The following is a 22,819-nucleotide window of genomic DNA, read 5'->3' as shown; positions in this document are numbered from 1 at the left end:
ACACAGTTTTACGTACACAGATTCCTGAACGATTTCTTATAGAGCACAGGTACATAAATACTATAACAGATATAATATAATATTATAAAACTTTAATAGATTTAAATATTATTGCATACATAAATATCATTTTCGTAACGTTACAGTACACATCAATAGGGATAGAGATAAAATATTATTTGTCTATAATCTATACTTGAATATTATAAAGCTGAAGAGTTTGTTTGTATGAACGCGCTAATCTCGGGAACTCCTAGTTCGATTTGAAAAATTATTTCGGTGTTAGATAGCCCATTTATCGGGAAGGCTATATAATATCATCTCGCTAAGACCAACAGTAGCGGAGCACTGCGAGTAAAACCGCGGAGCACAGCTAGTCAATCATATATGTATTATTATTATCATCCATACGCCCTGCAGCGGACAGCAATCAGTAAAACAATTGTTTGTATATTTTAACACCGTCCATGTATCGCCATAATTTATACAGTTTAATTTGCATGTTAGTGACATGACTTAATTACAGAACGGCTAGTATGTGCAAATAATTTTATTTATTACATAACTGCTGTCCAATTTCAATTCTGTTTCATTGGGCCTGCTTTGCGAAACCATTTGTTGTGTTATTTGTTTGGGATTTATGCTAATTTGTGTCTGTTTTGATTGATTGTGTTATAAATGATTGACTTGTTAGTTTTAGTAGTTTATAATCTTGTGTTGGAATGTCTTAATGTTGAAAGTATAGTAGTTTGACCACTGCTTCGCGTGGTGTTTTACCAATAATCGCTACATAAATTCTAAACAGCTCTCATTTCTCTCATTTTTATTATATTTTAAAGCAATGCTTAACGATGATGCATCAACGTTTAATCTTTAAATTGACTATTAAGTAGATGACGTTTGTTAGAAACTTCTAATCGTACCGTTTTGTACGTGAATATAAAATCAAATGCATATTGTACTCGTTTTTATTGAATGCGAAATCACATTGCAGTTTTAGTTTTTATTTGGAACGAGTTGAATGCTGATATTCAATTCATTTTTAGCGAAGTGTCTAACCTTTGTACGTAAATAGCTTTTTATTGACGCTAAATTGTGTATGTTTGTTTACACAGTTGTGTGTGTTTTGTAACTATTTATGTATCTACTTGCTAACTTATACTACGTCCGCCCACACCTTTATCTAAAAAAAATATGGTTGATTGACTTAAATAAGAATGTACACAATACACATTATGAACTTTCTGACATAATATCTGTATTTAATTCACTGTGTACCTATTACCCACATTAAAATTTACTTTCACTAAAGTCCCAAGGTGAAAGAATACTGACGTAAATAACGTTAAATTCGCAAAACTCTTCAATTAATTTAAAACTCCAATCCTTTACAGCGAAACGCTTCCAGAATTTTCCGTCGAATGTGACAAAGCATTGATGTCGTCCATGATTGCGACCTTTAAAAATCTCAGAAATAAATACTATAAGGAACATAAATCTTCTTAAGTGCGGGGGGCAGTGGGAGGGGCGGTTCAAAGCCGGATCCCCGCTCCCCGCTACTCCGCACCCCCGCGCTCGCCCCACATACCCGGGTCAAATTGCACTTGCTTTGAAAATAAAAATACCTTCACACATTTACGTAGGCTTAGTGGTCTTTAGAAATCGTCGTTATAGTGAACTTGTGGTACTCGAGTTTTCTTTGACGGCCGCCCAAGGGATTTTATATTAAATGTAGGTATAATGTTTATTCTTGGCTTGTATATAATGCTAGTAATGATAATGTATATTAGTAATAGCTAATTGTTAATTACTTAGGTGTGCAAATATTCGGATGCGTGTGTTATTATTTTACGCGCTCACACGCTAATTTTGGACGTTTTTCAAACATTCTATAATTTTACATACATTTCTAAATTATATGAATAAACTACTTCACAATAAAAAGAAAAGCTTTTTTTAAACGTGAACGATGTCAGGGTTAGCAGCTAGTAATATAATTGCGAAAGTTTGGACGCTGGCTAGTAAAGCGCAAACGTTGAAGCAATCTTGTTTAAATGGAAGTAGAAGTCTTGTTCAAATCGTAAAACGCAAATTAAAGTGAATTTTGATTTCCTTATTGGGGTTTGGAGCAAACTATTTTACACGTGTTTAATTAATTACTTACCTACTAGCTTTCCGCACTTGGCTTCGCCCGCTTTATGTTAAACCTTATGAATTATATAAAAAAACCGTCCTCAAGAATGACTCTATCTATTATAAAAACTATAACTACGTATCAAATTCCATGGCATAGTTTTAAAGATCTAGGCATACATTGGGACAGACGCAGGACTTTGCTTTATACTATGACGCGGACGTAGCGACTAAACTGTGCCTCACGAGAAACAGCTTATTTTTGATCATTTTCATCAAAAATTTCATGAAAATTAGATTTGTTATTTAGCCATGAAAGTATTTTAATAGCAGGTTATCTAGATATCAAAATCCCAGACTAGAATAATGGAAATGTTAAATTAAAGTTATATGGACAATCTCACATCAGCCAGTAAAACAATAAATTGCATTTCACATCGCACAAGTTTATAGCAGCGAAACTAGTTCTGTTCAGTTCATAACAGCTCAAACTTAGTAAATTGCAAACCCTAATATCACTAACAAAACCGAGCAAAAAGCTTATTAGGAATTTATATTAGGGCGGTATATATAATATCGTGTAGACTGTACTGTGGAGGTCCTGCATGTCCGCTCGTACATATTTATGAACCTTGTCCAACACTGTTATTTATATGCCCCACAAATATACAGCCTGATAAAGGGTTGGGCCAATCGATTTTATAATTTAAAACATCGAAAGGGTAAGGATATTTTATTATTTCTGAATAAAACGCGGATGTTCGAGTTTTATAGGAATAACACTTGACCGTGTTTTTATAAAATGAACGAGAAAGTTTTTGTTACAATTGCGTTGCGTTCCGATCGGTTTTTCATCTTCATATTTTTTTAATGACTCTAGAAAATATAATATCTTTTATCTCTTTGATGCGATGGTTGCGTTGATTGTTTTATAGTTTTTGTCATTGAAGACCGAATAATATCTACGCTTTTGAATATTTTATTAAAGTATCCATGTTAAAAATAATTTCATAATAAGTACCTCTTTCGATTTAATGAAGTTCTTCAAATTTGTTTAATAGAGATCTAATAAAGGCTTTATTTAGCATATTATTTTGGAATCCAATCTTTAAGAATTTCAAACTTAATGAATAAATTAATATTTAACTATTTTCGGCAAACGAGAAAGGTTTCATGAAGCCCAGATTTACTTTTATAAAATATATAATCATTTTCTTTTATATTTATAGCTTTTATCCGTATTATTATTACAAGGAGTAGGTACTACTAGATCTCACCAATATATAAAATATAAAATACAATAATTATTCGCTCTACATCCATACGTTTATTGAATTACTTATCACGCACAAGTTACTGAAACTATTAAATTAAATAAATTCATAAGTGAACTATAGATTTGTAAGGACAACATAAGGTTATCCGATTATCCAGACTGGTTAGGTTAATAAAAACCATAAACAAGCAAGCAAAATCTATAAACATGTCGGCAGAATAAACCTATTATCAGCTCTGATAAAAGTCCCTTCAAAGGGCCCAGTCACAAATACCACTTAAACAAAATTTATTTTGTAAGACACATAAATAAAGTTGAGGGTAAGCGGAAATTGTAAGTAACTGGGAACGCCTGGAGCGAATAAGTTAACATGCCTCTGAGTGGACAGACCGACGGAAAACTAATGCGGGAATAAATCTCGCCTGTCCCCTTTGGGTTTGTCTGCTTGTAATAGATTCTTATAAGTGTACACACGGAAATACATCCAAATAAATACGTTGTATACTGCTTGGTGACTGTTAATCTATACTTATTAATATTATAAAGCTGAAGAGTTTGTTTGTTTGTTTGAACGCGCTAATCTCAGGAACTACTGGTACGATTTGAAAAATTATTTCGGTGTTAGATAGCCCATTCATCGAGGAAGGCTATAGGCAGAACATATACACAGAACAGTAAGTTTTTACTGTTCTGTGGCTATATATTATCATAACGCTAAGACCAACAGGGGCGGAGCCACGCGGGCGAAACCGCGGAGCGCAGCTAGTTTGGGTATAGACGGTATATAAATTAAAGTCAGGTGGTGACAGGATGAAAAGTATGTACATATGTATGTATTGTATGTAATAACATACCTCTACAATGTGATGTAGGACCGAAAATAAGTAACAAGGGCTTACCAGAAAGGTTATATATATTGTGTTCTATTCTATCGCTCGCTTAATTAGTGTTACAATTAATGTAAAGGAATATTAATATTAACGAGCATCTGTCTCATCAACTACAATGAACGTAATAATATATAGTACTTGTAGAAATTAATATACTACATTATTCATAGACAGAGTTCGTTATTCCTAACAATTACTAGAGTATTAATGTAGTACAATTACAACACTAAGCTTTATATGAGAATATAAATTTAAATTTGAAATTCAAACTTTAAATAGTTAAATATAGATTACAATAACCGTTAAATGGTTGGAAAAGTTATGAAATTCGTATTATAATTCATAACCGGAAACTCTATAACTATCGGAGCGCATCGTTCTAACAACCGGAGGGCCGGAGTCCCAACTTCGACTCCCAGAGGAAATGTCGCGGTCGAGCTGAATACCGGGTTAACTTCACTCTTAAAATCCATCTGTGAAATGCGTTAACCCCATTAAATGGTGAAGGAACTCTATATAAATCTCGCTTTCAGTTGCCCAATTTCAATCAGTTGAACTTTTATTAATGGCGAGGGTATATTGAGCATTTCAGTTGTCAGCTGAAATGACAACATCTGTGGACAACATACTTTCCAAATTAATGTGATATTTTACGTACCTACGCAACTTAAAAGTAATACGGCCCGTTTACTCGAAAAAAGTACAGAGTAACACATCAACGGATTTTTCTACAAATTGTACAAGTTATTAAACATTATTAATCATAAATTATAATATACACAATAGAGAATAGAAACACAGTCATATTATCAAACAAATTGCTATCCCGTAGCGAGGTCAAACCTTCACGCAATGTCCAGGATCAACAAGAGCGTAACCAAGTCAAGTAGCACACGCTATTATACCCAATAATCCAGGTATTCCCAAAGGCAGAACCTTTGAAGCCACTAAAACTGAAACACTTAACAAAGTGGCCGCTGTTCAGTTAAATCGATATTAATGCGGTACAATCAAATTATCGTACGGAGCAGGCCACATTCGCAAAGTTATTGAATTTCTGCACTCACGTTCGTTTGCGAGAAATTCCGATAAATGTCCCTTCAACTTTACCATATTTGGTAGTCGCGCCAGCTTCACTGGAGCGTGTTACGTTTTATGGATTGCTCATAATTACGTTTAGATTTTATGATGTATTTCCAACGATATTTGTATCTACCTATCTTAATATATATAAATCTCGTGTCACAATGTTTGTCCTCAATGGACTCCTAAACCACTTAACCGATTACAATAAAATTCGCACACCATGTGCAGTTCGATCCAACTTGAGAGATAGGATAGTTTAAAGCACAAAGCGGGCGAAGCCGCGGGCGGAAAGCTAGTATAATTATATATGTCACCGTCATCTGGTTGAATCTGCTATTTTATTGAATGACTAGCGTCTTAATTGAATGACTACATTCAATTGAATGAGTAGACCGAACGTTGTTAGCGGATTGTAACATAGCCCTTTGAACACAGCGGATATAACGCCCGACATATTGTTGAAGAACTAGCGCGTTCATTGAATGACCACCAAATTTACTTTTTCGAAACGTGTGTACAAACACGATCACACTCGTACACAAAGACACAAACAATTTCAAAACAGTTACTAAAGTTTAACGTTAAAAGATTCCAGGCAGAGTGCACTCACACAAACAACAGAAATGCAAACTAGCAAGCTGACGCAGCGCCATCTTTTTATTAAATTGCTTTACTGCTCACCTGAAGCCACGTGATTTCTCGTTAAATATTCACCATGGCTGGCGACAGATGCTTCTGGCTCCTGCTTTTATTATTGCATTTTCCATTCCCCAAATTGGTGTGAAAGCTTTGCTTTAGGAATTGTTATGATTGCTGTGTGCGGTGTTGGTATTTCTAATTAATTTACGAACTAAGAGAAGTAATTGAACACCTATAAATACAATTCTAAATTGTAATGCCCTTCAGAATATAATATATAAGTTGGTTCAGAATATAATATATATTATGTTTATTTTTGCAAACACCATTATATTAAGAAAAATAATTTAAATTACTTTTAGAGTTTGCTTAAGTGACATCTTTTTAGTTTTATTTAAATAACAATTTATAGACGAATCGAGGCTAATATAATATGTATAAAGGCTTCATAAACATTTGAATATCATAAATAATATATCTTTAATATTCTGTAGTGAGTAACTTTAAATCAAATATTAACAATTCATACCAACTTACAAAGGCATAGGCTTAAGCTGAGCTCCTACTTAAATAGGCATCTAGAGAAATATGTTACTTACTGATTATAAATACAAGTTTGTCCCGCAACTGCGCTCAAGTGCGAAAAAAATAACAATACATACACAATATTAAAACCTTTTATAAGTTTTTGGATGGCAGTAACTGACGAGAATTCTTGCAGCCTCCGCGATCTCTTATAAATAATTTTGAACTAGTTTTTATTTGGTTATATTTTGTACTAAATAACGACAGATCTCAATTTTTAAAACATCGAACTAAATTCTGGATAAATATGTCTTATACATATTACATATACATGTGAGTATATTATAATAGCTAGTTGGCCGTTAGGAAGAAAGGCGAGCGTGTCGCCAAACAATGCGTGTTTATGTCCCTGGCGAATACGGAATATACTCGTAAAACGAATTTTACGCCTTTTATTATATCGTGTAACCGTCACAGGATTAGGGAAAGGTTTTATTTTTATAATATGCTCGGATATGCTTTTAAATATACGTACGATAGGCCATATGGACGCCATGCTAATGTAAATACCGCATTAAACTGTTTATAATTAACTAGCTTTCCACCCGCGGCACCGCCCGCGTAGTCAGGGAAAACCCACATAGTTCCCGTTCCCGTATCCCCTATAAAGCTATCGTATGTCCTTTCTCGGGTATCAAAATATCTCTATACCAAATTTCATGCAAATTGGTTCAGTAGCTGTTAAGGCGTGATTAAGTAACAGACAGATAGACAGAGTTACTTTCGCATTTATAATATTAGTGTGGATTAATGTAATATGTTGTTAATGCTTTAAAACAATTTTCTTTTTCAAAATGTTTAGATTAAAGAACTCATAGATTCACTAAATTTTTTTGTAGAGCCACAGATAATAATAATACTAATAAGGGCGTAGGGATGTGACGACCCCATCGCCCACGGTTGGAATATCTATTGTCTACGTGACAGTAGATATTCCACCCGTGCAATCAGTCAACCCGCAGGACACCTTGTGGCGGGGTGTCGGGGAGTAGCGACCCCGCAGGAACCGAGTGCTCCCGGGGGAGGCCCCTGTCTTCATCTCCGGCTTGCCTTCACCGGCCGGTCGGAGTGAAGCCTGACGAGGACAGGACCCCCACCTCTGGCTTGCCTTAACCGGCCGGCCAGAGTGGAGTCGCGAGAGCTTTTAGCTCGAAGGGTGGATGCGAAGTGTAAGTGGCGAGTGGGCACGTGATGCTGGACCCTCAGGGAGCGCGTGATCGTCGTTTAAAGTCCAAGGACGCCTCTCCACCCTTAGCTGCTCACAATATGTTGCCCCCTTGTCGCACTATTGCAGCGACTTATTTCGGGGGCCCATACAGTGAGAGGGCGAGTCACCACCTGCCAACATATTTTTACTTTCTTTTAGTAGAAAGGCAGGTGCCATAGTTTCCAATAGTCCCCAAATACCGGCCCATTTAACATCCCACTCCATAGCCCAGTTTATTTTGCTTTTCCATATCTTGAAATAGTCCTACATCGGCCGCGGACTGCCTAGGACTGTATCTCTATAGTGCAGTCATGGGCAGGCTGCGGCTGGTGTCCCACAACACAGTAAAGTTCTCTAAAGGGCCTCTGCGTGTTGGATCCGTGTCCCCACGTAAGCCTTCCAAAGGACCGGGTACCTTCCTATATGATGGTTCCCGAGTATTATGGAATGAGATACTAATAAAGTTGATTTTTAAATGTAAGTTAATTTTATACCATGTAAATACTTACAAAGCATATAATAATATTTATTCATTATTATATGTAGAGTTCCCATCTCCATAAATCTGCTGGTAGAGCTTTCTAATTAATTAGTTTGAATGGTTTCGGCTCGTGTAATAGGAACTAAATTTGATGAAACTAAATATACAGGTGGGTATATTCACAAGTATTGTTATCACACAACGCTAATAATAAACTTAAAAATATATTACGATTAAACTCATTATAATAACACACTATTTAACAAATCAAATGTGCCATAATAGGATCACCACTATGCACATCGAAAGTCAATAAAAACCGACAATTTTTACACCAAACAATTTAATCTATCTCAAAAATTCCCCCTAAGTTACTCTACCAGTTCAGCTAATATTGTATTTTAAGTTAATCCAGAACAGACAAGCGGCCTAGCGGGAATTATTTGCTATCATGTCGGCCTACAAGCGACCGGGCAGCCGCGCCAAATATCTCTAGCCTCGTGTATGCGCATAACTTTACCTGCTTTACGACTTTTGTGTATAAAATGTAATGTTCTTCACAATGGACAACGTTGGCCCAACAAATGATCGTCGATGTTTGCCGCCATAGTGGCGACTATGAATAAACATCTACCATGACGGCCCATCATAGACTTTAGGCATAGGTACACTATCGCGATTGCCTCCACTCGCCCAACACTGCCCATTGTGAAGAAAGCCAATAGCGTTTTATATCAATCAAATAAGCAGATTACACAGAATTAGTATATCATCCTTGATAGATTCATACATTTTTATATCGTATTGAGAACTTATTGGAAATATTCATACGATTGTTCTGATTTCTATTCAATAAGAGAGGAAAATGTTAAGATATCGAATGTATTTGCTTCTAAACGCCTAATAGAGAATTTATTTTATATTTCTAGAAAAATTGAGATCTCTATACAAATTGAATTGACGAAAGCGACTTTTATTATTCTTTATATGATATAATAAATGTATGAAATTTATGAATAGCAGAAAATATTAAGTTGATTCTATTGAAAAAAAAAAGTAATACTACATTACACGGCTTTGCTCGCCTAAATCCTATTTGAAATATTGCCATTTTAAAACTGTAGGTATCTATCTATTATAATGTCTACAACATTATACAGATAAACGCATATAAATGAACATTATTATGATTATAAATTTCGCCACATTACTCATTGTCAGAATGGTCCTGTCAAAGATTGATACGCTCAAAATCTAGAACATCTAGACAGTTTTTAGGTCGCAGGCCATCAATCACATGATAATAATATTATGACATGGGAATGTATGAAATTTCACATTTACAACCTTTTTTGTTGGAATGAAACTGCTGGCAATATTCATTTGAAGGATCGTGTAGAATTTGTTCATAATGTTGCGAGCTTTAGTTATTATTTTGTGCTTTTATTAATAAAAAACTCATCATTTCTAAACGTTAATAATCGTTCATTAAATGTTGCAAGAAATATTTTTATTTATCCCTACTTAATATTATATAATATTATTACGAAAGTAACTCTGTCTGTATGTCTGTTACGCTTTCCCGCTTAAACTTCTCAACCGATTTTGATGAAATTTGGCACGGACAATCTTTAGATCCTGAGAAAGAACATAGGCGGGCGAGGCCGGGGCGGACCGCTAGTTCATTATAAATTTTGAAAATGAAAATGAGAATGAGAGTGGAAGAGAGAGTGAGAGTGAGAGTCAGACAGAGTGAAAGTGATAGTGAGAGTAAGAGAGAGAGTGAGGATGAGGATGAGGACGAGAACGAGAACGAAAATGAAAATGATCTACCCTTTTTTTGAACTGATAATTACATTCGAAGTCGTGCATGCCCCACGCTTACTGACATCTTCAAATACCTGTATTTTGAAAACTAAGCTTCTAAATGCAAAAATATTTTTTATAAATACCGAGAACATAATTATACAGGTGTAACATACTAAAATATAACCGAAATCTAAAAACTGACCCTGAAATCTGTGTCCGCTTCGCGTGAAATGCCCCACATACATAATATTATGAGCATATTATATTAGGAATATGTGTGTTCTACGACCAGAACGTATGTTTATTCAGATAATATTTGTTGTATAAACTAGAAGCATTATTTACTGAATCCAACGTCTTAATAAACAGTAATATTATCTCATATAGCTTAATAAATACAACGGAAAACCAAAGAAATGAAAGGAAAAAACGTAAATAAAATTAATATAATCATATTTTTCTTCTCTAGAAATTCTGAAAATAAAATAAACGGAACGAAATTCGGGTCACGAAATATCTATAGAGGCCTCAACGAAATAATCAGAGAATGGGTTCTAAGAATAGTGAATAATTTCATAAACTTTTGTAAGTACGAATTTTTTAATATTTCTCCTACAATATTAATGGAAAGGAGGCACGTGTTGTGATTGAATAATACCGAAGGTTTAGTATCAATAATTGAAGCATTGGGAGCAACAAGGGCGTTCGGTACCCAAAGTCCGTTTTGATGTTATTACATCAAAACATGCACAGAGCCATCTAGTTTCGTATCCCGAAAACTTGTTTAGATCAGCCGCTTTTTGATGGCGTGAGAATCAATAATGTCAAAGGTGGCACTACGCCCTTGTTGCATAGATATCAAAAGTGCGTTTAAATTCGAACACTTTACGACCTGTCTGCAGTTTGTAAAAACTTATTGTGTAAAAAATGATTGAAACGAGTGATTCAAGTGACTTAAGATCAGATGCTGACCAGAGCGAACATGAGCCCCTCAAAAAAGGGGAAGAAAGAAGGTGAAGAATGAAAACATGTGAAAAAAAACGTGCCGAAAGTTAGAGAAGTTTTGGTAAAGAATATACATCAGCTCAAGGAAGGAAGATACCTAGAAAAGTTTGTAAACATATTACCACGTGTTGTTCCAAAAAAATGCACAGAGAAGATTTTTTTGTAACTTTTGAAACATAGGTGACAATGCGCAGCAAGATACCCTCATAATGTCGTGTTTAGAAAAAGTGTTAAAGTTGAGAGAAAATGTTGGGCCTGATAAGTTGAAACTTTCAATGGAAATACTTTTTAACAGTAGACGGATTAAAGATAAACATTTGCAGAAAGTAAATTACTGTCGCTACTAAAAATCTCGGAAAAACGGTTAAGAATAGTCCAAAGTCCATTTTAATGAATCTGATTAAAACCACGAAAGTCAGAAAAAATGATTAAGTTGAATATTTGAACGGTGGTTGTAATAAATACACATTAACTTACATTTCTTATTTTATTTTCAACGCAAAATCAATAGCAAAATTAACGTCCTATCTGTTTTACCAGTTGGGTGCAACAAGGGCGGATAACACAAGTTAAAAAAAATTGATTTTATGATATTTCTGATTTTTTCAAAATAATCATAATACCTTCATCTTTTTGCTAAATCATGGTTCTAAGAAATTATACAGTAAATGTAAGTCAAATTATAAGTATTAAAATAATGTTAGGCATTACAACTTTCATTATCATTTTTCTCGAAACTCTATTTTACAACATACGCCCTTGTTGCACCCAATGCTTCAATTAATCAATAACCGTAAAATTGTTATTATAATTTTTTATCCTTGGAAACGATTGTTTTGTTTTAAGTTGCACAAAACAATATAAATTAAAGGGCTTTTATGAGCTAAATGTACGAGCAAATCGTATGCATGTGTTGATTATTTACATACAAACCTATTGTCATATTACTTACCTTTATCAGGTCCGTTCATAACACTCACACGTAATTTGTGATACATTTCAGATTATGGATTACGTAATTTATTCAATTTAAACGGGTCAGTTTTCTGAAAGGTTACCTTTTGTTTCACTGCAGCATTGGGCGTCTCTCTGCGTAGATCTCATGTAATTCGGCTATTGTCTGTACGAAAATAGAACTCGCTTTCATTAAAACAATTTGAATCAAAGAACTTTGACCGGTTACCAAGTTTTTCACAAAGAACTAACCACTAATAAAATTGTCGATTTTGATGGAAATATAGCACAGAAAGAGAAGAACACAATAACGGACGGAATCAGAAAAAGCGACACTGTTAATCAATTTACCGCACTAAAAATCGCTTCCACATTCCATTACTTAAACAAAGAAAGTGTTTGCTTCAATTTCGAAAGCAAACAAAAGTTATAAAACAGAATAGCGTTTTGTACTAAAACCGCATTTTGCGAGTTGCTAAGTCTTGTGTAAGCAACATGATGAAAACCTTTTAAAATGCTCACGTGTTACAAACAATGATAACATTCAGTAAATTACATGTTTAATTCAATTTATTATATTTCAGCGCGGTGCGTTCGCTACGCTTTCGTAAATATATCATTACGCCTTCAATATACATGGTTATTACTGTTAACTCCCTCCAAAACTACCTTCTCACCAATTCCTTTAAATTTATTTTTATTGTGCCCTAACTTCACGTTCAAAATAATATTTGGAAACGTTTTCATAATTACAATTTAAAAATACCCTTCGTACATTTTATGGTTTTCACTACAAGTAAACGAAGCAGTTATTTCAATAAAAATTAATTCATGTCCATACGAAGACATCAACATCATAGACAATCTGATACATTTGCTGCGTTAAATTATTTTGTTATGAACAACACAGTGAATTAACCACATCATTATTCAAATAGAAAACAATGCGACAAAATTAATAATAAGTAACTATCGAGACTTCTCAACAGAAATGCCTTTGGCCATTCTCAAGGTATCAATTAAGGACAAACCTTCACCTTGTCAATAGAAGTCTCATTAGATATCAAAGTGAAAGGCCCCGATAGAGTCAAGTGATGATTGCAATCTCCAGCGACCCGATCCCACATTAATACGAACATAAACATCCCAAATACAAATAACTTCTCACCACTAGCTCTATTAAATCGAAAATCTCGAACGCAAACAAGAATTGATCGAAAAACTATCCACTCCTGACAAGTAAATTGCAACTTTATACCGAAAGCAATGAGAACGAATTTGTTTTGACGTAAACGTATGAAGGTTTCATACTTCATATCGAATCATCACGGGAAACTGTGCCTTATTCGTATGGTAATAAAGTTAACACTATGATACGCATAAGAACTTATAGGGCTGATCCCTGGTGGTTTTACAGAATGATTTTGTTTTTATTTATCGAGTCTTGATACAGTGGTAAATATAAATAGGATTTATTTAGAAATGATATTTTTTGTATTGGTATTTGACTGAGACGAAAAAGAATAAATATTGTGTGAGTTATTCTTATTGTTATACAATCAGATTTAGTTATAAGTATTCTGACATCCCTACTATTTTATATAAAACATAATAAATACGTTTCAAATGAAAAATATTAAATATTCGACGTACAACACACCAAGAAAAGTCAAGCATTCACACAAAACACTCAAAAACTGGAATCCAACGATCACTGTCATAAAAAACAAACGAATCAAAACCACCGCGAAGAAGAAGTTAGATTTGATCAATTACAAAACAGTTCTACTATAACAAATTCTCAAAACACCGCCGTCATCAATAATGACACCATAATTAGTTCGGAAGCAGCCCTAGCGATGTCAAAGCGTTTGAAACACCGATAAAACTTTAAGGGTCTTGGCGCAGGTTTATTGAGTAAGTAAGATTGAAAACACGAGGCACAAACAGGGCAGGTGAATCGATCAGGATTAGCCAAGTTGCTGGATACTCCACTCAACTTGTATAAATGATCGCATGTATGCATCTATGGGGATCAAATTTCAAGATTCAACTCGACTCGAGCAAAAAGCGAAGCTCTGGAAGTAACTATTATCTGTGATTATATAACATGTCGTGAAACAGACGCCATTTAATGGCAATGAAGTATTTTATTTAGGTTTCATAAAGTGCGAGATTTTTAAGTGCAATAATTATGATCCCCAGAATATAGATTTCCAGATATTATATGTACAGAATTTATAAATCTAAAAACATATTGCATGTGATAGAGCTTTTAAAGCCTTTTTTTTTAACTAAATACGTTTAATATACTTGACGTTGTGTATACCGAACCAAAATCTGAATAGATTATTTTAAAGATTCATAGTTTTAACCGTTTCTATTTATAGGTTCAAAGGATAGAAGCAACAACCTACCCCAAACCTTAAATACATGTGATCGCGACTACCGTTCCACCCCATGTACCCTTAAAGCATTTAGCCCTTCCATTAATTCACTCACAAAAACTCAACGTTCAGCCAACCCTTAGACAATCATCCCCTTTGATGGCACTGATTCCTTACCCTTTGTTTTTACCTGGAGCAGAAATACTTTGATCTGTAATGGATTTGGGCCAATTTTTTACTTTGCAACATAAATGACTTATTTCGTTTTAGTTGTGGTTTAATGTATTATCGTATGAAAGGTTTTTGCGGTGTTTTGTAAGTTCAAAGTTCAAAATTGTGTTGATATACAGTCTATGTATATTGTATGTCGTATTGTGTAATTAATGAAAAAACGATATTGCATGATTTGAATGAATGGTCGATTGAATTTTAAATTCATTTCGATAAAATTGTTAAATAAAATTATATAATAATATTAAAAGACTCCACTAATTAATATATTATCTTACTCATTTATTAAGCTTTAATTATCCTGCGATACGTTTCCGTGAATTTAATAAATAATACAGTTCATTAGCTGTTTAAATAAATCAGATTGAAATTTTCAATTAATTTTCCGTAAAGATTTACACAATACCAAAGTTGGAATTGGTTAAGTTTGTGTAAGACCGAATAGTTTTAGGTGAAACTCGACCTTTAGTATTTAGGCCTCAATGTAGGTATAGTAAATAGCCTAGTTCTGAGACAAACATTTGTCTTTATTTAATAGTATATAGAAGATGATGTTGGTAATAATCTACAAAAGTTTTAGTAACAAAACTTTGTCGCCTAGAGTAACTATTACAGTACAATATAGCTCTAATACAGTAACGATTTTAGATATTTAGACTTGTAATTTTATAAGGAGCTTATTTATTCAATTGCCTTTGGAGTTCCTCAATTACAATTTAATTTTATTTTACAAAGATCTACAGTAATCCAAAATTAATAATGCGCATGCAAATCTTCGCTAATTGTCGTATTTCCGAAGACACTCGAATCATTGAATCGTAAGAGCCCTAAACAACGAACTTGCATTTTACACCTTGTTCAAAAGAAATAGAAGTCAATTCACGGTCATACACAATTAAAAACAAATCGGGCGGTAGGTGACGGTAGCCTGTCAGTCAAAAAAACTCAAAAATCCGTCAGTTGTCTTTAAATATTGGTGGTGACTGCACGTGTTCTCTCTGTGTGGAATTATATAGAGCTGCTATAACGTTCCCTCCTTGGTTTTGTTTTTAAAGGCGAATTGAATTAATTGATGAAATGATTTACACAGGTGATGCAGGCATAGGTTTACAGAGGGCAGTAGGGAAAGTGAAAATGAAGAAGAGTTTGGATAGTTCACTTAATACTTTACATGAATTAGATAATATAAATATTGCGGAATCTCAGGAATGTACTACCCACGATTTTATAACTTTGTATAAAATACAAAAATCTGATCTTACCATAGTATGTCAAAATATTCGTAGTATTTATAAAAATTTGGAAGACTTTAAATTGAATCTTGTACAACTACAAATCTTGCCTGACTTTATTATTCTTAGTGAGTGCTGGCTGGACAGCAACAAATCTTTACCTATATTAAATAACTATACTTCATATAATACGAGCCAACACATAAACCATTGTGATGGTGTAACAGCATATGTAAAAAATATCCATTCGGTAAATGTAAAAGAAATTAATATCTCACAGGCATCTTGTATACAAATCAGTTTTAAGGAATTTATTTTGATCGGAATCTATCGGTCGCCGTCTAATATTAATGCTGAAATTTTTATTAATTCATTGAGTCTTCACTTAGAATCCATAAAAAATTGCAAACAAATTATTTTGACTGGAGACATAAATATTAACTTAATTCACAAAGATAATGAAAGTTTTCATGATAAAACAAATCGACTTAGATATTTAAATATGTTGTCAACACATGGTTTACTTCCGGGACACATAATACCCACGAGAGATAAGAACTGTCTCGACCATTTTATGTTGAAAATTGATCCTAAAAATAAAGCTTCTATTGCGGTGATAAAAACAAGTACCTCGGATCATTATACAATTTTTCTAAAATTAAAAAAAATATCTAATAAATTAAAATGTAAAAACAAATATAAAAGTTCTTTGGATTATGACAATGCATTAAAAAGCCTTCAAAATTCTAACATTAATGATTTATTTTTATGTGTTGATGCTAATACTTTGGCTCAAAAATTAATAAATTTAATACAAAAACATATAATTGACAATACTTTGGTAAAAATTATTCCGAATGTGCAACGTATTATAAAACCGTGGATGACTCAAGGGGTACTACGATGTATTCGCAATAGAAATTATTTACAAATAAAGCTACGATCTGACCCACAAAATCAGGTATTGCAAATCACATACAGACGTTATAGGAATTATTGTACTAGTCTCATTAAAAAGCTAAAGCGTAGATATGAACAAGAACAAATAGCTAATGCTGCCGGAAACCCTAAGATGCTCTGGAGAACCATAAATAACATCACACAACGGAAGACATTGCATGACAAAAATGTTGAGCTACTATCTATACAGACAACCCCTCGTAAATGTGTTAACCTCGTCAATGATTTCTTTGCCAATGTTGGAAAATCACTTGCAGAGGAGATTCTATCCCGCCCAAGTTAAAGTACTAATTCGGCCACATATTTGACCTTGAGTTCCCATGGTTCATCTTTTGTTTTGTTAGAGGCAGATGATGATGAGGTTAAATCTGTGTTAATGAGTCTTAAAACAGATAGCGCACCAGGTTACGATAATATCACTACTAAATTTTTAAAGCAGGCCGGGGAAATAATTGTGCCTATAATGACTCATCTGATAAACCTCTGCTTTGCAACAGGAGTCTTTCCGGACGCTCTGAAATTGGCCTTAATAACGCCTGTGCACAAGGGTGGGAATAAAGACGATCCCAATAATTACAGACCTATCTCAGTCCTCCCAGTAATGGCAAAAATTCTAGAGAAATTATTAAATAACCGTTTAACTTCTTACCTACAAAAATTTAATTTACTATCTCACTCGCAATTTGGTTTTAGGCATGGTATAAGCACTGAAGACGCTGTTACAGCTCTGACGTCTGTAATAGTTAATCAAGTAGATGTAGGAAACAAATGTTTAACTGTATTTCTAGATATAAAAAAAGCATTTGATAGTGTCTCTATCCCCATCCTTGTGCAGAAGCTGGAGCAAATCGGTATACGAGGTACTGCTTTAAACCTATTTCAGAGTTATCTCACTGATCGTAGACAAAGGGTTAAGATAGCAGAGCATTGTAGTGACGATTCTAAGGTATATTATGGTGTTCCGCAGGGGAGTGTATTGGGACCCACCCTATTTTTGCTTTACGTAAATTCATTGTGCGATATGTCTTTGACAAATGGATGTGTGTTTTCTTATGCGGACGATACAGCTGTTGTATTTTGTGGAAGAGATTGGGAAGAAGTACAAAATAGTGCTGAAATTGGTCTAGCTAAAATCGCTCACTGGTTAGAAATGCATCTCTTGACTCTTAATAAAGATAAAACTAACTATATCTGCTTTACAAATTATAGTAGAAATCAACCTTATATTAATATAAAAATTCATTCTTGCCCTAACCTTAATACATTAAATTGTTCATGTCACCAAATCAATAAAGTATCTAGCACAAAATATCTTGGAGTAATCATAGACGAACGTTTGTCGCGGCATCTCCATCTAGAACTCCTCATGACAAGGACTAGAAAGTTTATAATATGGTTCTTCAAGACTTTAAGACATGTTGCAACGACAGATTTGCTGAAAATTGTATATGTGTCACTTGTTCAATCGGTGCTAACATATTGTATTACCGTATGGGGAGGGGCTACCAAAACAAAATTCCTAGATCTAGAGAGGGCACAAAGATCTTTATTAAAGGTTATCCATTTTAAACCTTATAGATTTCCGACTCAAGAATTATATTCGGTGTGTGATGTTCTTACAGTTCGTAAGCTGTACATATTAAATATTGTTCTGAAACAACACAAGAGTTTAAAATATGATCCTAACCTTGATAATAGAAGGAGGAAAACATGTGTGGTTCCCAACGTATATGTTAAAACCGCATATGCTCGAAGACAAAAGGCTAAACAATCTTCTTGCCTATATAACTTAATAAATAAAGCATTAAATATATATCCAAAAACAGCGAAGGAGTGTAAATTACAACTCATTAAGTGGTTAAAATATAAAAATTATGAGGATATAGAGGAATTATTAAAATTAAATTAAATATTTTTTTAAATAAAGCAACATATATAATATATACTTACACATTACACACACACGCACACACACACATACACAAAGATACACACCTGTTCTGTTCCATAAAGTATATCTGAATAGTTTTTACATACCCATTTATCTTTATATCACTTTTTACTTTATTAAGGAAATGTTATTCGTGTAACAATAAATGGTAATGTACTCTAGGAAGAGCGAGATATTCTACCACAAGCTTATAAATGCTTAAAAGGATGTCTCAATGACTGATATAATTGTAAACATATTTGTTAACGAATAAATATTTTTGATTTTGATTTTGATTTTGAGTTCCGATGTATCTAAAATGTCAGAAATAAAGATAATCCCTGATTTTGATTGTTTTTATTTTTTTTGTAATTGTCATAATATTGAAGAATGATCAGTACTGTAAATACTTTTGAACTGAGATTTTAATGATAAGATTTACATATATAGTTTAAATAATATAAACCTGTGTTTGAAAACCATACTTTCTACCAAACCATATCTACTTATTTTATTGAAAACCATACTTATTTTAACCTTCTTTTCTTCCATCATTACACCAGCTTCAGTAAGACACTTTAAAAGTACTATAAAATTTTCCAAGTAAATCAATCCAACAAAGATAATATATTCGCAATCAAAATGGGGTTATACTCGCTATTTACTTACAAGGAATTATCGAAACAAAATCTTTACTTACCTACAAATACATATAAATCTCTTTAAGCACAAAACATATAATTTGACTAAATTATGCATGAAGAAAATGCATTTAACCGCTCTATATAGATATCATCTTCGGACGCTCCGAGAATATGACAGTTGCCGAACAGTGACGAAGATTTCTATGCGCATTATTACCTTTGGAGTACTGTATGTCCGTTGCTGCTATCTCTGCATCTTCGTAGGTTATAATATTATACTCGTATTGGAGATTCCATGTTAATGTCTAATAATAATCAGTTCAAAATATTTGTATAGGTACTTATTATTCAAAATGTTTACCATCAGATTATTTAAAAAAGAATGTTAAATTAATCTCAAACTCTAGAATAAACTATCAATATCAAAATGAAATGAGATATTCCGAGTGTAGAAATAAGAAGAAAGTTTCTCTTCAGACAAAGTTTGTGAAAATCCAAATAAATGAAGGTTTAGTATGTCTACTGTAGGTCTAACTTTTTAGTGACTGAATTTCTTTAAAAATCTCTCTGCTCCCATTGCTGATGTTGTAATAATTTATAAGATACTGATACTGATATTTTTCTTGTATTGTAGGTTTACGAAGCGAATACATAAATTATTTTTACATAGTTCTTAAGTTTATAAAAAAACATTCAATTTATGATAATAAATCACAAACTAATGGACGTTAAAATGTTCTTAAAAATTACGTATTTTCTATGAAAGTTTCATATTATGTAAAGTTAAAAGCTCTTATTTCCGGGATTTTGTATTCGCTGTGAAAATTCAATTTTTTTAAAGTAAACTGGATACAAAATAATTGATAGGCCGCGGACCAGCCGTCTGTCTTACTAGAAAAATTAAACAATGATGCTTTGAGATTTGAAATACATTCTACAGAAAGACACTGTTCCTCTTAAAGTATTGGAAATAGCTGATGATATTAATACAGCTCCAAAATTGTAAGTTGCTGTCACTATATCACCATTCAGCATTCAATAGTAGTTCATTTTCGAACGATTTTCTGAGAATTGCTCTTAAAAGGTGACCCCTTGCGTCTGCGTTCATCTTAACCACGTTTGGTACATTATCAATATTTCGGAGACACGCGTTTCCAACTGATTTGCTCTCAATAGCGGTGATGTGAACTCTGTCGTAACAGATTTTACGTGAGTAGTGCCCGATAGCTACAGTTTTTGCTTTGCCTCACGTAAATGTGAAAGTCTTAAAATGTTTTTTCTTGAAAAATAAGGTGCTCATTTTTAAAACAATGAAATCTTTAGTAACCTTATGTTGAATGAATACTAATACTAATGAATATTTTTAAAAGTCATTTGGCCTAAATACTATTTACATTTTTATTACACAGATGCTTGGCAGTCTATAAGATGTACCTGAAAGAATATTGTTTCGTAAATATATGTAAATGCGTTTCTTTTAGGAGTTATATAATAAAACTGGAACAAGAAAAACGGTCCTAACGTTCAGAATGTTAAAACTTTGTAACGTCTTTTCTTCCTAATCTCACATGATCAAATCGATGAGCATATTCAATAGTTCCATTCATGTATCTAGTTTATTGACCGACTTGTTTATCTTACACATTTAATTAGCTCCAAGTTCGGTCGATATCCAAACTAACAGAATCTCTGGAACGTTCCCCAATTCCATCCCTCAAATTAATGTTCCAAAGCCAAAATCGAAGTAATTATATTAAACTAGGAACAGGCATCTTGAATCATGTTAGTACCACAGCTGTAACCAAAACCGCGACAACTTTGACACTAACTTATTTGCCGAAATATATTCAAGACTGCAAACTCTTAGCACCCTGTACCATGTCGCGGAAGCACGACTCGACACATTCGACTATTTACATACGATCCAACGTCTTATATTAAATCACTGTTCTCGTTTCGAATGTATTTCAGTGCGGCGCAGTAAACCAGCAATGGATGTGGAAATACGCCATTCCCTCTTTTATCTTAGCGGATAAATTTCACAGTTTTAGAGGGAATATTTAAGCGTGATTCCGAATGAGGAATTGTTTTATGTGAAATGCGATGTATTATGTATGTTATTGTAAATGAGCGGTGTGCTAAAGGGTAGGGAATTGTATTTATTCGCTTTCTTGTGTAACATGCAGATCGGAGCGTTTCTTTTGTTCTTTCATATAAAGCGAAAATTTCCTTTGTCAGCCTATATTTGAATGTCTATTCTACATTGTATTGAATAGTCAATGACTTTTTATATTCATGTATCTTCCAAACAGACGAGGTGTATTGAAATTCCATAATCGAAGTAACTGCTAACTAATAGTTTATAATATTATTACTATGTATTTCAGCAGATTCTGAAATCAATATAAGGCTAAATATTAAACCATTTTTTCGTACATAATAATTTAACATAACAACTGTACTTGAAAGGAATCAAACAAGCTAACACTACCTACATCTTAAATGGAGAGTATATACGAATAAAATCGAAAAAAATATTATAAAAGATAGAACCAAGTTGTGGGGTGCCCTCGCCATGCACTTGACATATTGAAACATGGTAAGTGGACTGTATTTGCTTTGTTAGATATTCTTTCATATTCGTTGAGTGCATTTTTCGAAAGTTCTGGAAAATCTTATTTTCCTAATTGATGTTTCTTTGAACCAGAAACGTAAAACATAAGGCTTAAAATATACATCCTATTCTGGACTAATTTATACGAGTAGGTACATATTTTTCGAGCTTTTTGGAGAGCTCTTTTGAATATTATTTCATTGGTGAATTTCGATCTACGATAGGTATATAAGACCCAACCTTAAAATACCGGTTGAAAATAAATAAAATCAAATACTTAATCAAACGAATTAGGTTACCTATTTTAAATTACAGGTTCCAAAAGCTTACTCGATAGATTTTTTTTCAAGCTATTTTTTTATTATACTATTAAAATAGAATACATACATTATATACTAAAACTTACCAGTCCCGGGACTCGAAGCGGTGGTCACATAGAAGCAATGCAGCAGTAAAGAGAGCAGCATCTTCGTTGCCATCGTGCCAACTCACTCGCACTCTCTCATCCCATATCGTCCCTTCTCTGTCACTCTTCTTGATTGCTCGTCCATGATTCTCACATTATATTTGCACTGTATTTGCACCTGTAACAATTAATATAAGTAATTGTTATCAAACTATATTAAATATTTGTATTTTCCAAAAAAATAAATCATAAGACAAAAATTACCTAAACAATTAATATAAATCATTTGCATAAAATTATCCTGAATTCGTGTTTCCTATTAAAAATATTTGCATGTTCAATAATATCTT

At 33.3% G+C, this 22,819-nt stretch overlaps 1 protein-coding gene across 2 annotated transcripts in view; it reads right to left on the bottom strand.

The window, feature by feature from the left end:
• Nucleotides 1–22,819, bottom strand: part of LOC123698363 (T-lymphocyte activation antigen CD86-like) — a 160,772-nt gene that overhangs the window by 67,574 nt on the left and 70,379 nt on the right. For both annotated transcript variants that reach the window (XM_045644967.1, XM_045644968.1), the window contains exon 2: nucleotides 22,470–22,647. In XM_045644967.1, the coding sequence (XP_045500923.1) occupies nucleotides 22,470–22,542 (73 nt within the window). In that variant the 5' untranslated portion in view covers nucleotides 22,543–22,647. The remainder of the gene's footprint in view (nucleotides 1–22,469; nucleotides 22,648–22,819) is intronic.

The sequence above is a fragment of the Colias croceus genome, chromosome 16 (assembly GCF_905220415.1).
Source record: "Colias croceus chromosome 16, ilColCroc2.1".
NCBI classification, from domain to species: domain Eukaryota; kingdom Metazoa; phylum Arthropoda; class Insecta; order Lepidoptera; family Pieridae; genus Colias; species Colias croceus.
Note: the sequence above shows the minus strand (reverse complement) of the source record. Positions and strands in the feature narration are given on the sequence as shown.